Source organism: Vipera berus (assembly GCF_964194415.1).
Source record: "Vipera berus genome assembly, chromosome: 6".
Taxonomy (NCBI): domain Eukaryota; kingdom Metazoa; phylum Chordata; class Lepidosauria; order Squamata; family Viperidae; genus Vipera; species Vipera berus.
The window spans coordinates 8388789-8406068 of NC_138208.1; the positions used below are offsets into that span (position 1 = coordinate 8388789).

The window sequence follows — 17280 nt, forward strand, 5'->3', positions numbered from 1 at the left end:
CTTGGGCTATTTGAGTCAGGTTGGAACTTCACATAATTGGGAACGGGAATTGGAAGGTAGTGCCTAAAATGGGTTGAATAGCACAAATTGCGGTGATTTTTCCATCCAGCCAAGAGATACATTTTTTTTTCTCACGTGAGAAAATAGTGCCTAGCCAAACCAGTTTTATATCTCCCGTTTAAGAGAAACGTGATATGCCTTCTATTTTCTTGGTGCAGAAAAGAAGCAATTTATTGCTTTGCTAACTCACCCCTTTGCGTCCACGTATGCTGCAGATAAGAGGCCGCAGAACAGATTGTGCTGTTGCCATTTCTGGAAAAAACACCCGTAATTTTCAGACCGGATTGTCTTAAGTTGTGTCCCTCTGCTGTTTTACGGTCTGAAACAGTTAAAACGGATGGCAGCAATGGTTGGATGTTTTTGAAGATCTTCTAAAGCCATTCTTGTGCTTGACCTTCAAAAAAAATATAAACCTGAAATAATTTTTAGTGCAAGAAAGATGGGTTAGGAGGCAGTAGATTTGATAAAAGGTGTACAGTTGCAGTTTGTAGTAGCTGTTCATAGGTCAGCTGCATTTTAAGGTTGAAAGAGTGAAGATAACCAACATGCCTCCAGCAGTTTCGTATTGCTGACTACTTTTTAGTGCCGGGATGAATTGTCACATCTGAGGGCATGACACTCGGGAATCAATTAGCTATGAGTTTTTAACGTGCTATAATTGACAATGCAACCAACAAAAGTCACCCAATCCCTTTTTATAATAAACGTAAGTTTAAAATGGAAGTGAGCGTGGTTTTTCTTCCACAGTACTATCCCTATCTTGCCTTTCATCTAAAGCAGGGATCCCCAACCTTGGCAACTTTTAAGATTTGTGGACTTCAACTCCAAGAAGGCTGGGGAATTCTGGGAGTTGAAGTCCACAGGTCTTAAAGTTGCCAAGGTTGGGGATCCCTGATCTAAAGAGCCTTAAATGTTTTCCAGTCCAGAAAAAGAGTGAAGTGTTCAAAGCCACCTTGATATTCCAAAGGAACTACAGAAATAAAGTGATTATTTGACTTGTTTGGGTTTCGTTTAGGAATAACTTCCCTAGTAGGACCAAATCTATAAATGGGCTCTAACTGGCATCAGGTTTCCTAATTCACCTACGATGGCCACCACACTGCGTGCTGCTCTTTCTTTGTGCCCTAAGCAGGCTTGTAGTAAAGTACAAGAAATGGTTCTGGTTATCTTGCCTAGCCTCCCAAAAGCCAGACTTTGTGTCTCCTCCTACCAAACTTCCAAGAACATTTCTACAACTAATGGTGATCCTTGAATGTGAAGACCGAACCAGCCAGGCTCCGAGTGGGTTTCCTGACTGATAAAACCAGACATCACAGAAGATTCAAGGTTAAATTTTGTATCGTATGGTAAGGGTTAGGGTGAGGCCAAGACAAGATTCACCAACAGGCCCAACCCTGGATCTCAAGGTCTTCTATCAACAGGTGAAGGTGAAAGACTTGCGTTGCTCCTTCGCATTTTTTTTGCTGCTGAATTTGTGAGGCCACAAAATTATAGGTGAATTAAATTATGTTAACATTTGAGCTCGGGAAGGGTGGTGATAGATGAATAGAAGCAGAAGCCGAAATCCACCTTGTGAGATTTCTTCTCTTTAGAAAAAAAGGCAAGCACACATGTTCACGAGAACAATGTCCTTTGCTGCTGCTGCTGAATTGCTCTCTAATTAGGGGATCACTAGCAACAAAGCATTTACACACAAAATGGTATTTGGGAACCTTAAGAGTAGATTAACCAGGAATTGTAAATTAGGGATCTTTGGTTGGTCTCTCAGCTTGGTTGTTTTCTTGCAGTTTCATTACGCCAAATAGGTAACATCATCAGTGATCGCGTTACCTAGTTTGAGTAATGAAACATCTGCCAAAAAAAACCCCATCCCAAACTAGAGAACAAGGACTCTTCATTTTAACCGAGCTACAAATATTTTACTTTGTTTGAAAAGCTGTATGCCAGACATGTCAAACTCATGACGTCGCGTGACGTATCGGAACTTTTTCCCCATTGCCAGCAATGGGGTGGGTGCAGTCTCCTCATGACATGTCCGGCCCACAGGCCAGTAGTTTGACACCCCTGTTGTATGCAATTATGGGTGAAGGAATCTGACAGTCACTTTGTGGACTTTTCTGTTATGCAAATTTTTCTATCTATATACTTGATTGAAAATCAACTGTAATTGGCTTTATCCCCGTTATCTTCCAACAGTTCCTAAGCTTCTATTAGTTTCTTGCAGTTCGATCCAATAGAAAAACCTAATTATTAAGAATTAAGATTATGCTCAACGAGAAAAAGGACTGGATTTGATCAACTACTATTACATATTCTTGGGGTTTTCTTCAGTGGTTATAACAGCTGTATCGGACACGGGATTTCATTTCTCCAAATGGAACTGTTGAAACATCTACCCAACCTGGTTTACTGGTAAAAATAAGTTTACTGTACAGAATGCATTCTCACCAATAAGGTCATTTCAAGCATTTGCAATACAAAAATGAGATAGAAAATGGACACGCCACAGACTAGGAAAGTAATTGGTAGGTACGCACTTTGACAAATGAAGGTTTCAACTACATGACCACAATAAGTTACACATACATTTTTCAAGCATGCTTTTCCATAAATAATTATTGGTGAGCTAATGACATCTATTTCACAAACTTGAAAGTTTCCACATATACATAGTAAGGTTCTGAGGAAGACTGCATTTTGACAAGTGCTGTATCAAGTGCACAACAGATAGTTTTTACTTTACACACCAAATATCAAGAAAATAATTTTTTGTTAGCTTCTATTTACAAACATGTTCTAGAATTTACAAAGGGGGAGACATATCTGAGAAATTCTTGTCCAGACAAGGAAAACATGTTATACAAATTCTTGTGCTCAGCCTAATAGATCTTTTGACTACAGTTTTGCTTTGTAAAGTTAGATTTCATCTTTCTAAGCAAAAATTATGAATAAATTCCTTTTTACTGAGGTATTTAATAAACTGGATATAGACATAAATGTCTGAATATTGAAATTATCAATGAGCGGCTCATTTTTGAAAACTATTGGCATTAATATAAATAAGTTGTGGAAAGTATTTTAAGACTGGAATGCCAGATATGAAAATTATCTAGAATGTACATCTAGAGTTCAGCTAAAAATATTTGTTGACTAAATATGTACTATGTTTGAACTACTATGCTAAAAATATTTAGCAATAAAAGCGTTAATAGTAGGCCACATTTTAAAATTAGGATTAAATAGTGATGGAATAGAACTTTGATTCTCCCCAACCAGTGTAATCAGATTACTGATAAAGTCTTAATGAGCTTAACAAAACCTCTAGGAACAACTTGGGAAAAACATTATACCGGTAACAAGACATGCAAATTTGATCCTAACCTGTATCACCAAGTGTTATTCCAAGCAAATTCGAGAATTCAACATAGTCCCCTTCCATTTTTAATTTTATGTACATTCCTCAAAAGAGTAAAGCAATGGAAATAATTTCATTATTAGGCTTAACTGTAACATAAGTGGTTTATAAATGACTACAGGAGGCCTACTTTTTCAGCCAGGCTCCCCAAAGGCTAGAATCTCTTCTTACAAAAATGCATCTAACCATTTTCAAAAAGATTCAGCTTATCAGGACAAATTTACCTGTTTTTCCATGTCGTTATGTCAGAACCATGCTTTATTTGCTCTCATATACGAAAAGAGCGGCTCCCAGTACATTTTTGAAAAGTCGCTTATTAAAATCTAAGGTTTACTCTTATGCGACACTTTTACATTCAACCTTAATTCCCAAATACCCTTAATCATGGAAGCAAATTAGGAAAGGTAAACTATCCTGTTTCTTCTTTCAAAGGCAAATATTCAACTTCCTGATACATCATTCTGGAAATACTTTGCAAAGGGCTATGACATTTCACCAGCTAGGAGCAGAAAAGGACAAAGGCATTGTGTGCATGGAACACCGTGAACCCCACTGCTTAAGGTATCAACACAAAGTGTTTCCCATTATATAAATGGGTAATTGTTAGCTCCAAAAATATTCTAAAAAACTCAAGCATTTCATAAGCGTGTTTTTTTTAATTCACAGGGTATCTCACATGAAAGCACATATGAACCTCAAGTTATTTACATACAAGTTAATGACTATCTTGATTTACTGAAAGGTACAAAAGTTCTTGCATGTTTATGCTAACCAAACATGATGTGAAATCTGTTAAATTTCATAGGGATCTAAACAATATTTTTTGTATTTTTTCTACAGTAGCTCCCATCAATTACTGGTTGTAAAAGAATATATTTCAGAAGTACTTCAATGTGCAAAAGTTCCCTCAACTGTTATTGCTTACTGGCTGATCTTAACACATCCTATTAATCCATAAGTTTTGAGAAGAGCTAAATATGCTTAACACTAACCACAAATGCCAGCAAATTTTTCACCAGCCCTGCCATCTTCCCCAATGAAGTTATCTTAAAAAGCACCTTATCTTTAAAAAAAGTGCTATTACTTAATGTATGTGTGGAATTAATTGTATTTAAAAATGAAGTTCCTGCCCACATGGCAGAGAGTTTCAAGGGTTACACTAGCAATGCTCTAAAACTGAGTTCTTACGAAACCACCCCTCTTAAATTTAAGAAAGCAACAGATTAAAAACATCAGCAATACAGTGACTGTGTCCTGGAGTAGATCAGTTACTGTGTATGACTGTGCTCTGAATGACTTGATATTTTCGTACACCAATCGCTGAGTATTATATACTATACACGGTGTAAAAGAATAAACCGGATTTCGGATATATTAATTTCTCAATGCCCATTAGAAAACCTCTGCTCTGATAAGGGATGCCTGATACGTTTTGCTGTTACGACAGACCATCTTCGTAAGAGCTTTAATTTTTTCTCAGACTCAAGTCACTGTTTGTTACTAGTGCTGACAGAGATGTACTTTCTGATGTATCTTCTTTAAGATTCAGGAACGATTCTCTGGTGATCTGCAGTATTTCTCTCAGTCCTTTGTTTTCCTGCTGTAGGCAACAAAATGATGCTTTTAAAGTGGCATGACAAAGTATTAAAACACTCTTCCCGTTCCCAGCACTAAATGGTTGTTTCTCTTTCCTTAATGCAGGGGTGTCAAACTCAATTTCATTGAGGGCCACATCAGCATTGTGGTTGCCCTTGGGGGGCCGGGTGGGTATGGCCAGGGTGGGCGAGGCCTACTGGGTGGGCGCAGCTGGAGTGCGTATGGCCTACCGGGTGGGCATGGCCAACTCTACATCGTTCGCATCAAGGGTGCCTATGGGGGCCTGGGCAGGAGTGGGACAGATCTGAGGGTCTCTGGCAGAAGGAGGGTCTCTGGGCCAGGGCCAAGGCAGTGGGGGCCATTCCCTCACTGTTTCCAGGATGGCTTCGCGGGCCACATGAAACCACTTCGTGGGCCGGATCCGCCCCCCGGGCCTTGTGTTTGACATGTCTGCCTTAATGCGTTCTTTCATCAAGGTTATCTCCACATTCTTCTACGGTCCCATCCCTTGAGGTGGCGTTGATGTCCCATCCTTGAATACCAGAGTACCAGTGTACTGATGCACCCAAGCTAAGCCTCTTTTTACTAGAGGAGTTACTCATTAGAGGCCAGGAGGGCACACAAAGATTTTCTCAGGAAGATTTCAGCTTTTCAAGGGTATGGGAAACTATTAAAATTCAGATTATGCGGCAGATATACTTTTTTTTTTAATTCGAAACTCTACCCTCTCGTTCTGACTGTAAGGGAGGGGAAAAAACAAAGGGACCTCGTGAATTGGTTGAGGCAACAGCACTTTATAGCCATGCAAAATATAGGTAGCCTCGACTTACATTTTGTTTAGTGACCGCCCAAAGTTACGACGGCACTGAAACATGTGATTTAAGACCGTTTTTCCTAGTTACTACTTCTGCAGCATCCCCATAATCATGTGATCAAAAATTCAGACGCTTGGCAACTGACTCACAATTACGAATGGTTGCAGTGACCAAGGGTCATGTGATCCCCTTCTGAGACCTTCTGACAAGCACAGTCAATGGGGAAGCCAGATTCATTTAACAACCATGTTGCTACAGTGATTCATTTAACCATTGTGGCATGAAAGGTCATAAAATGGGGCAAAACTCACTCAACAACAAAAAATTTGGGCTCAATTGTGGTCATAATTCAAAGACTACCTGTAGCTGTCATTTCCCCTGGAATTCAACCTAAGTCTAGACAGCTGGACATGGAGTGGGATGCAGAGGTATATGTGAACAAACGGTGCTTTTAGTTCAGGAACTAAATAGAAGTTACTAAGAACAGCATTTCTTCTCGCCACTCTGAGCAAACAAATTGAGAATCTGAACACCTATCTTTTAAAACAAATCTTTAATTATAAACTAGACACTGTTTTCCATTGTACATTGAAAAGTCAGCTGTGTTTATACTGGATTTGTAAAAAGAACACTTCCAGATTACTCAATACAATTTATCTTCAGGTAGGCATGTGACTTTAACATTATCTTAATAATTCTTTGAATTCACTAGTTTAAAAACATGTATTCGTTTTTCCATAGTTTAAAACCTACCTCAAGCTGAAAAATACGTTCTTGTTCTTTGCAACCCTGCTGCTCATCAATTTCAATGGCTTTTCGCATCACTGCTGCCATTTCTGTGATTTGGTCCACGTGTACTTGTAATTCCTAAATCAAGAGTAAAGTAACATTAACAAACAATACTTTAGATTTTAAAATACCACCTGAATGCTGTTTTGCTGTTACAGCAGACCATATTCATATTCATAATGTGTAATCAATTGGGGAAAAAAGCTAGTTTAATTTTTGGTTAAGTCTTATATTTCCTCCACAATAAATAGCTTCATAATAAATGGTTTTCAAGCCAATACATTATTTCTTGTAGATTGAATATTAGTTATGATCACAGAACCTATCTATAAAATTTTGAGCTGTGTGGATTTGAATTTCCACAGTTCTTAGCAATGACCATGCTGGTGGAGAATTCTGGGACTTGATGTCCATACAGTACATCTCTAAAGTTTTATAGAAACCATAGCTGAATATCATTGTTACTGTGACCCACCCAGAGGTGACATGGTGGGCAATACAAATTAAATAAAATCAATCAATATTTTGCTAGCTTTTTTTGAGATTTTAAGTATTTATTGGCTAATAAAGAAACCACATCCATGTCTATATAATAGCTAAAGTGATCTACCAGGAGGGATGATCTTATTTCAGGGTGCCATGTCTGGTGCAAAGGATAGCTCCACAAAGATGAGCCCTGGTGGTGCAATGGTTGGAATGCAGTATTGCATTCTGACTCTGCCCCCTGCCAGGAGTTCGATTCCTTCGATCCTGATTGGCTCAAGGTTGACTCAGCCTTCCACCCTTCTGATGTCATTAAAATGAGGACTCAGATTGTTGGGGGCAAGATGCCGACTCTGTAGACTGCTCAAAGGGCTGTAAAGTATTATGAAGCGGTATATAAGTCTAAATGCTATTGTGATTGCTATTGATTCAACTACATCCTTAACAAAGGACCGGTTTTGATTTTGCAAATTTTCCTTCTCTCGCTGCCATTTTGCAGATCAAGAATGTAAAATTTGATTTAAGTTGTGTATTGATTTGTACCAAATTAAGACAGCAAATCCAATCTGTAGTACCCAAAATAAAGCATAGTACCAGAAGAGATTTACATAAATATTAAGGGCATGCTACCTTGGAGTGCTGTTCCTTTAACTTCATTATTATACCCGGATCATCTTTTTTGCTGGCCATGAGCAATCTAAACATCTGTTCTCTATATTTGCTCATTATTAGTTCCAAGGCACACTGATGTTCTTCGAGAGACGTTCGGAGTTCTGTCAAAATACAAAGCAAATTTAACATGCGTGGGTATTTTTATTTATTAAATTTATATACAAGTTAGCCCTACATAAATACAAAAAACCCCTTCTACTTGATAAATAGAATCACAGAGTCGATTGCCTTTAAGTATCTCATGAAGGAAAAATTTCTTATCTGTGCAGATAATTCAAATACTGTGAAATATATTAGCAGTTTCCAAAGTTTTTACTTTTATGGACTACTGCTACTTCATCATGAAAAGCTTATACGACCCCATGTAAGAAAACAGTTTTAAGTATTTTGAAGCATAGCATATGGCCAAGGGAAGTAAGAGAGGTTATTTAAAATGCAGCTATTTCTAATAATTAGAATAGTATTCACAATAACAGTTGGCAAAAAGGCTATTTAAATTTATAAAATATTATATTACAAAAATATTTGTAAAGCAAATTACACTGCAAATAATAAAGCAATGTACAGGTATTTAGTATCTAAGTCCTAAGTACTTGGGCAAAGACGCTTGCCAGTTCTGACAATATCCCTTGAACTCAAAAGGAAAATTTTCTTGATCCTATGTACTTACTGAGTGAGCTAGGAAAATACCTGGCTCCTTTAAGAAGGGCCAACACCAACCCTAAGACTTTGCCTGCGTTTGGCTCTAATGCTGCATACTTCCAATGCCATGTTAAGAATGATACATTAAAATGTGTACAAAATCGTATTATTACATTAGCTCTCCGCTCCCGACATGCATACATACTAAAGCACCAGAAGTTGGAAATAACTGCAACAGATGCTTCAGATATTTTACTGGCTTATGCACATCATAATAGGAAGATGTACTGATGTATTATTGTAAGCTATTAAGTATTTGGCTATCCTAATAAAGCATGCTGAATTTTAAAGAGAAACCTTGGACTATTTTGATAGTAAGCAGGACTATTCTTAAACTGAATGCTTATTCACCTTTATTTTCTTGTTGTAGTTCTCTGATCTGTCTATTTTCCTGCTGGATACCCAAGACCAAGGAAGACCGAGGCCTATGTCTTGCTACTTCATTAAGTTCTTGAATTTCTTCCTGGTACTGAAATCATAAAACAGACAGAATGGCAAAAAATTATCAGACATCTGGTATTAAAAACAAAGATGATCTTCAATTTCAAAACATTTTGATACAGTATAATTAGACTATGAACCCATAAAACTTTGTCTTTATAGTTTTCAAATGTGAATTTAAAAGCTGAACATTCTGAACAACTTAACCATAAAATACAGAATATTTAATTTTTTCATTGAAATAAAATTCTATTTCAGTAAAATTGAACTCACTAAAATGTCTGTCTGAAGCTTCTTGTGAAAACATTAGCATGCTGCAATCATATTACAAATTATTGTTTGCCATAAATATTAAAAATGTTGCAGCATTTTAAAAAATACCATTTACCACTGCAAAGGTAAATATTGTAATATTGCTTAAAATTAACTGCAAAAGAAATAGTCTACAACTTTAACATGTTCATCTGGCACCTTCACTAATTAAGAGATGGGCAATAGGTTTTAATGGTACCATTTCAGATGTTAGAGAACAGATTTTAACTACGTAATTCTAGATTATGTTATGCTTGTACTGTTGTTCATATTTACATTCTTGATTCATAGTAATAATTAAGAAAATCTAATCAGGGCAAAAAATGCAAAATAGGTTCTCTGTTTGAGAGTAGATACATGAGGATTTGTAAAATTATGGAATATTATATAGTAACTGAACTATTATGTTTTAAAATGTCAAGCTTTGCACTCTTAAAAAGTGAAATGCCGTTTTTAATCGCAATGCTCATGCAAAAAAGATAACATTCAATACCTTATAGCCTTATCAAAGTGTAGAACCGAGCATTTTGCACTTTTAAGTCTTAAAATACCATAACGAAGCAGTCAGCTTCTGAATAATAATTAAATGAGAAGAGAAACCTGTTTCATTGCTTCCACTCGTTTGTTGAGATCGGTAGTTTGCTCAATGAGAGCTTCTGCTGCAGTGTCATGCTCTCTTAGTCGCTCCACTAATGCTTTGGCATCAGCTAGGGCCTTCTCAATTGTGCAACTCATTTCTAAAAATTAAAATAAGATGCTATATAATACCAGCTATCATTCCACTTTGTCAGAAGCAGTGTAAGCTGCCTCACATCCTGAACATGCAGACTGAGTGAAGTACGAAAATGTACAAGTCCTCTTCCTTTTGTTAATGTCCTTTACAGTATTATCCTACATCAAGTATCTCGATGCAGTACAGAAGCAAGATTAAGGGACTTGCAAGTCAAGTTCTCCACAGGACTGTCTTAATTTATACCACTTGTAAATCACAGCTTGGAAATGATATTGCCATGTTTCCAATCTGGATGTCCTGTATTTTGATTAGAATATTAACCTACATATTCTGAAATTTATGTTGGGAGACCTCTTAATTTTTGAAACAGTATTGCAGAGGTGTCAAACTCAATTTCATTGAGGGCCGCATCAGCATCGCGGTTGCCCTCAGGGGGCCGGGTGGGTGTGGCCAGGGTGGGTGTGGCCTACTGGGTGGGCGTGGCTAGAGTGTGTATGGCCTACTGGGTGGGCGTGGCCAGCTCTACATCATTCGCATCAAGGGTGCCTATGGGGGCCTGGGCAGGAGTGGGACAGATCTGAGGGTCTCTGGGCCAGGGCCAAGGCAGTGGGGGCCATTCCCTTACTGTTTCCAGGATGGCTTCACGGGCCGCATGAAACCACTTCGCGGGCCGGATCTGGGCCCCGGGCCTTGTGTTTGACATGTCTGCAGTATTGTATAAATATATATGCCCCCTGGCGAATGAGGCATCTTTATTGACAATGTATACACCAATAATGATGTAAAAAACCTTTTGCACCCTCATAATACAACATCAGATACAACATCAGAATCAGAGGAAAGTTTAATAAGTTTTGATTTCACAGAAGGAATCTACTGCTCGTAGTTATTGCACCCTCGCTAAATGGTGACACTAGTAAAATACAAAAGCAATTCAGGCCGCCCTTTCCTGTTCAGAGGTATTATTTGTCACGAAGCAGCTGCAGCAACAAGAACCTACTTTACAAATTACCCTAATTTAATACTTCCTGTCTGACACACATGTAGAGTTTTTGTAACAGAAAATGAAATGACAAATGAGTCTTTAAATAAAGCTCCTAAATTAAAACATAACCCTTTCTGCAAAGTTTTCTTACTGTTTTTAGATGTCTATTGGTTTTCTGGGTCACCTTGTTTAGAAATTAAGTCTCTTCAATGATCATTAATCACTTTCTCTAACCTAGAAAAATCTGAATATCAAATCCATAGGGTGGCCTTATCAGTATCACTCAGCATACTGCATAGTATTTGTGAACTAGGTGAAATAGAGATGCAGCCATGGAGGGAAGCCATTATTGGCTGCATTTGAAATTAAATGGGAAGCCAAGAAACTGTCACAGGCACCAAACTACAATGACATATGCAAAATGTAAGCTGTGTTGTATCTGTAATCACAAAATTTTGAATAATTTCAATTAAGGATCAGGGACAACACTTGTGAGTAAATTACACCTGCAAAGAGCTAATCATCAACATTTCCTGGGTGCCTGAATTTTGAGGCGATAGTACGTTTTGGTAAAAATGAACATGTTGCTAAAGGCTAAACAGTGGAGTCCTGGGTGCTCTCTGAGCTTGGTGGTTTTCTTGTAGACATCTCATTACCCACCTAGGTAACATATCAGTGCTAAAAGGGAGGGGTGAGGTTGATAGAATGGAAGGGAAGGAGGAGGATTGTGGGGTCCTTGGTGCTCTCTGATCTTGATCTTTTTTGCAGATATCTCATGACTCAATTAGGTAACATCCTCAGTGCTGGAAGAGAATGAGATGTGTGGAATGGTGGAGGAGGAGGAGGAGAACCGTAGGGCCTGAGCTTGGTTGTTCTCTGAGCTTGGTTGTTTTCCTGCAGACGTTTCATGTCCCAACTAAGTAACAGCATCAGTGCTAGAAGGGAGCGGGCTTTGTTCTGTTTATATACTGATGGCTTGCCCTGTCGATGTTGGTGGGTGTCTTCTTGGGGGTTCCTTGATTAGGCTATTGCTTAGAGTTGAAATTATTTGTTTAAGCTGGTAGCTCCTTGACTGGGGTTCATATTTCATGACCCAACTAAATAACCACCATCAGTACTAGAAGGGGGGGGGGTTGTGGAGAGGAGGAAAACTGTGGGGTTCTTGGTGCTCTCTCTGATCTTGGTTATTTTCTTGCAAATGTATCACTACAGAACTAGGAAGCATTATCAATGCTAGAAGTGGGTTTGCAGGGAAGAGAATAATAATTAATAATAATAATAATAATAATAATAATAATAATAGTAATAATAATAATAATGATGATGATGATGGAGAAGGAGAAGGAGGAGGAGGAGAAGGAGAAGGAGAAGGAGAAGAAGAAGAAGAAGAAGAAGAAGAAGAAGAAGAAGAAGAAGAAGAAGAAGAAGAAGAAGAAGAAGAAGAAGAAGAAGAAGAAGAAGAAGAAGAAAAAGAAAAGAAGAAGAAGAAGAAGAAGAAGAAGAAGAAGAAGAAGAAGAAGAAGAAGAAGAAGAAGAAGAAGAAGAAGAAGAAGAAGAAGAAGAAGAAGAACTTGGAGGTCATCTAGTCCAACCCCCTGCTCAGGCAGGAAACCCTATACCATTTCAGGCAAAGAGGAGGAAGGACAAGTAGGTGGTGCTTCTGAGGTTGGGTATCTTTTTGCAGATGTCTTATTACCAAATTAGGTAACATCATCAGTAATAGAAGGGAGATGGGTTTGCAGGGAGGAAGAGGATGGAGGGGTCCCTGGTGCTCTCTTGAGCTTGGTGGTTCTCTTGCAGACGTTTCATGACCCAACTAGGGAACACTGTCAGCACTAGAAGTAGGAGGGGTTTGTGGAGGAGGACGAGGTCGTTGTCCTTGATGTTTTCTGAGCTTGGTGGTTTTCTTGCAGACGTTTCATGACCCAACTAGGTAACACTGTCAGTGCTAGAAGGGAGAGGGGTTTGCAGAGAGAAGGGGAAGGGAAGGAGGAGATGGAAGAGGACGATTGTTTGGTCCTTGGTGCTCTCTGAGCTTGGTGTTTTTCTTGCAGATGTTTCATTACCCAAACTAGGTAACATCATCAGTGCTGCAAGAGCGGTGTGTGTGTGTGTGTGTGTTTGCTCTGTTTACCCACAGTGCCAAAAACTAAACTCCCAACGAAGCTCAGGAAAAAGTATAAAACGAATAGGCCTAAATATCCACACAACACACTGGCAAAAAAAAAGAAAAAAAAGCGGGGGATGAGGGGACACCCAAGCCCCGTTGAAGGAGAGGAGAGGAGACCCAAGAGTTCTGGGTCGAGCTCGGCCCACCTCCCGCCGGGCCCGGCATTGCTCCCTCAGACCGGCGAAGGAGCCGGGCCAGGACGGAGGAACTCCCCCAGGCAGGGCCGCCCCGTTTCCAGGAGAGCCCCGCGGCCTGAAGGGGAGAAAAGCGGCTTCCCCTCAGGAAGCGTTTAACGGCCTTCCGAACCGCCGCGCCCGCGCGCCCACCCCGCCAGCCAATCAGAGCGCGGCTTTGCCTCTCTCTCTCTCTCTCTCTCTCTCTCTCGCCCCCCCTCCCGCGCGCATCCACATCGGAGGCGAGTGCGCGCGCACCCAGCCAGAAGAAAAGGGGGGGGAAACACGCACGCACACACACACACACACATACATTAAACTTCTCCTCACCGATGGTTCCAACTCATTCCTCTCCACCGGGAGGGCGCAGCGCAGGCGAGGATGTGGAAGGACGCCGGCGGCCCCGCCGCTTCGCCGTCCGCCTACCGCGTCGCCCCTTCACACGGCGGCAGCTCGAAGGACAAGAGGAAGCGGCACCGGCCGGCCGGGCGTCCCCATGAGGCAGCGGTGAGGTAGGTACGCGCGAGAAGCCGTTCGCCGCCACAGAGCGCGAGCGAGAGACGATGCGGGCGAAGTCAGTTATCGCGAGATTTGGCTTCTTTTCTCTCTCTCTCTCTCTCTCTCTCTCTCTCTCTCTCTCTCTCTCTCTCTCTCTCTCTCTCTCTCCCTCCCTCCCCCTGCCCTGCTCCCTAGGTAATGAAATATCGCGAGGCGGGTTGTTTTTGGTTTTTGGTTTGTTTTTGTTTTTTTGCTTTTTCCCTCCCTCGACGCTCCCTCCCGGAGGAAAGGCGGCAACTTTGTCAGGAAACATCGCGAGGTTTCCTAGCCCTGAAAAGAGGCGGGGAATTCCCCAGCCAATGAGGGTTTTCGCTCCAAAGTCTCGCGAGATGTCAGTTTCCTCCTCATTCTCTCTCTCTCCCCCCCAGTTATTTACCCGAGAGGGAAAGATGCTTAGAGCGCAGGCGCGATCTTCTCCGTTGAAGTAGAAGAGAGTCTTGAAAGTCAAGAGTGGCTGCTGTAAGGCAACATACGATGCTTGTGTGTGTGTCTCTGTGTGTGTGTGTCTGTGTTTTATGGGCGGGTCGTTAGGGGTTGAAAAATACTGGTGGGGGCTCTTCTTTGAAGCAGGCTTCCCACGTGCCATCTGGGTTGCAAAGGGGAGCAGATCCTGGAAGGCCCCAAAAGTCCTTTTTTCCCCCCAAGAGGCAACTGGATTTTCTTGCTTTTCCTTTGAAGATGTTTGGCTTCTCATCCAAGAAGCTTCTTCATCCATGACCTGGATGACTGAGAATCTCCATAGACCAGGGGCAGGCAACCTTGGCTCTTTTAGGACTCGTGGACTTCAACTCCCAGAATTCATGAGCCGGCATGGCTTAGCCTGGAAACACTCCCTTCTCCCTCAGTGTGCCTGGCTCGGGAATTCTGGGAGTTGAAGTCCACGAGTCATAAAGCGGCCTAGGCCAGGGGCAGGCAACCTTGGCTCTTTTATGACTCGTGGACTTTTTAAAAAGTGGTGAGTATGGCAGCAATCAAGAATCTTTTTGTCTGCAAAGGAACAAGAAAATAGTCCATCATTTTGTAAGGATTGTCAGGATATTTAATAATCTATACCAGGGATAGGCAACCTTGGCTCTTTTATGACTCGTGGACTTCAACTCCCAGAATTCCTGAGCCAGCACGGCTCAGCTTGGAAACCTCTCCCTTTCCCCTCTCAGCGTGGCTGGCTCAGGAATTCTGGGAGTTAATAATAATAATAATAATTTAATTTTTATACTGCCCTTCTCCCGAAGGACTCAGGGCGGTGTACAGGGCAATACAATAAAATACAATATATAAAAATTAAAAGAAATATTAAATACAATAGCCCAATTCAATAGATTAATACAAAACGTTAAAATACCCCTAAACCCATCAGACCAGGCCGGCTTGTTCAAGTTGAAGTCCACGAGTCATAAAAGAACCAAGGTTGCCTACCCCTGCCCTAGACCATGCAGAATATAAAGCTGAATTTAGATTCCTATGTCTAGAAATTCTGATAAAATGTCACTTGAAAATTGGGAAATTCCTCTAAAGATTCCGAGATGCTCTCAACATGAATCCCTGACTAGTCTCATGAAAAAGCATCATAATATATTGTGAATAGGCCACGGACCGCTAGTGGGCTGTGGCCCACAGGTTGGGAACCCCTGCACTAGACTAGAAGTGGCTGTTTAGAGTTTTCTGAAAGCAGATTTTTTTTTAATTTGTCTATGGAGATTCTCAATCATCCAGGTCCTGATTGTCTGAAAAGAGCTTTGTCAAGAAGCAATTGGACTTGGTGGTGCTAACTTAACAACTGCAGCAATTCGTTCAACTGTGGCGAGAAAGGTCGTGAAATGGGGCAAAACTCATTTAAGAAACGTCTAGCTTAGCGAGAGAAATGTGGGGATTGGTTGTGACTGTAAGTCGAGGACTACCTGTGTGGCGTTTCCCCCCCCCCCCCCAGCCTGTTTAACAACCATCTTGCTCAGCAACTGCAGGAAGTGAGGAAGGGGTCTGTCCAGGCTCTGTCCTCCTGCAGCAATTGCAGATTTGTCTCCCAGAATCCGAGCCGTGTTGATGCCAAGCCACAAAACCAAAATAATCATGCAAAAGGACTTGCCTAAGTCAGGTTGTTTGATGTTGTCAGGATGCCTCTGCAGATGCTCATAGTCTGTACTAACTTTGAGTTTTTGCTCAGTTACTCCACCCTGAATGCAAAGTCCATCTCGCTTGAATCCATTCATCACCTATTCCCATAGGTTTGCAGGACACACAATTAACAACAAATCTTATTTTGTTTAGCATGTTGTGTGGAACAGTAGGAAAGCTGTAAGCTTTAAGGAATGTGCAAGGCGGAACACCAGGAAGTCTTTGTGATGTTATTTTGGTGAAGGTTAAAATATATATATATATATATATATTCAGAACTTTTTTGAATTATGTTATCCTAAGATCACAACAAAGCGTTCATTGAACCTGTCTAGTTGTAGTTCAACCTGTCCATGTGGTTTTCTTGTCAACAATCAGGAAGCAGTTTGCCACTGCTGCATTCCAGGATATGTGTATGTGTGTGTGTGTTTTCTGCTGGGTTCACAATCTAGGAGCAGGAAGTTGTAGCACCTGGCTGACCTTAGCTGACCTCAGAAAAGCCAAGTGGGATCAGATCTGCTTAGGACATAAAGAAAGAAAACATAAAAAAAAATCCTGGGTTTTTTTTTTGGGTCAATACTGGCATCTAATAGTTTCATGGAATTCTCTTACGTCAGTTTGGAACATAAAATATGAATACATATGAAACAACAGGATCGAACATATCTTAATAGTGAAATGAAAAATTGCCCAGTTCAAATTCAGTGGGTATAGAACTGTAACTTAAGAATGTAAAGTATTATAAATATCTGAAAACTTAACCAGATACTTTCATATCTTCATTTTTGTGATTTCTCTCTCTCTTTCCCCCTCCCTCTCTCCCTCCCTCCCTGCAGTGCAGTCCTTTTGGTTTAATTTTGTTTAAAGCATAATCTTTCGTGTGTGTAAGAAGCTGTTTTACGCAGAGAATTTTCAATGTTGTCGTCATAGTATCACCTATGTTTAATAGCCTAGTTTTTAATTTATACAGCGTTTGCCTAAATCTTTCATTTAATTTGTTGCAGAAAGAAAATGAAGCTTTTCTCGGAGTCACACAAAACAGTTTTTGTGGTAGATCACTGTCCATATATGGCAGAATCCTGTAGACAACATGTTGAGTTTGACATGTTAATAAAGAATCGGACGCAAGGAATCATACCGCTTGCACCCATATCCCGATCGCTCTGGACTTGTTCAGTGGAGTCCTCCATGGAATACTGTAGGATAATGTATGATATATTTCCCTTTAAAAAACTAGTAAGTACCGGTAACAATTATCTTTTAT

General features: G+C 40.4%; 2 protein-coding genes across 6 annotated transcripts in view; one reads left to right on the forward strand and one right to left on the reverse strand.

Moving 5' to 3' along the window:
- Nucleotides 1-2427: 2427 nt before the first annotated feature.
- On the reverse strand, nt 2428-13912 carry FGFR1OP2 (FGFR1 oncogene partner 2). 3 transcript variants are annotated; one of them, XM_081330860.1, is made up of 6 exons: nt 13677-13912; nt 9886-10022; nt 8884-9001; nt 7789-7931; nt 6640-6753; nt 2428-5072 (listed from the first exon to the last, which is right to left on the reverse strand). In XM_081330860.1, the coding sequence occupies exons 2-6, from the start codon at nt 10018-10020 to the stop codon at nt 4941-4943; spliced, it is 642 nt and encodes a 213-aa protein (XP_081186986.1). In that variant the 5' UTR covers nt 10021-10022; nt 13677-13912; the 3' UTR covers nt 2428-4940. The 3 variants fall into 3 exon arrangements, with proteins under 3 accessions (XP_081186986.1, XP_081186984.1, XP_081186985.1); XM_081330858.1 differs by having other exon boundaries at nt 2428-5075; XM_081330859.1 differs by having other exon boundaries at nt 2428-5075; nt 13660-13886.
- INTS13 (integrator complex subunit 13) overlaps nt 13623-17280 on the forward strand; it is a 37432-nt gene continuing 33774 nt past the window's right edge. For 2 of the 3 annotated variants that reach the window (XM_081330823.1, XM_081330824.1), the window contains exons 1-2: nt 13623-13858; nt 17021-17252. In XM_081330823.1, the coding sequence (XP_081186949.1) occupies nt 13728-13858; nt 17021-17252 (363 nt within the window). In that variant the 5' untranslated portion in view covers nt 13623-13727. Of the gene's footprint in view, nt 13859-14288; nt 14364-17020; nt 17253-17280 lie in introns of those variants that run through there. The other variant, XM_081330825.1, reaches the window with a different exon arrangement.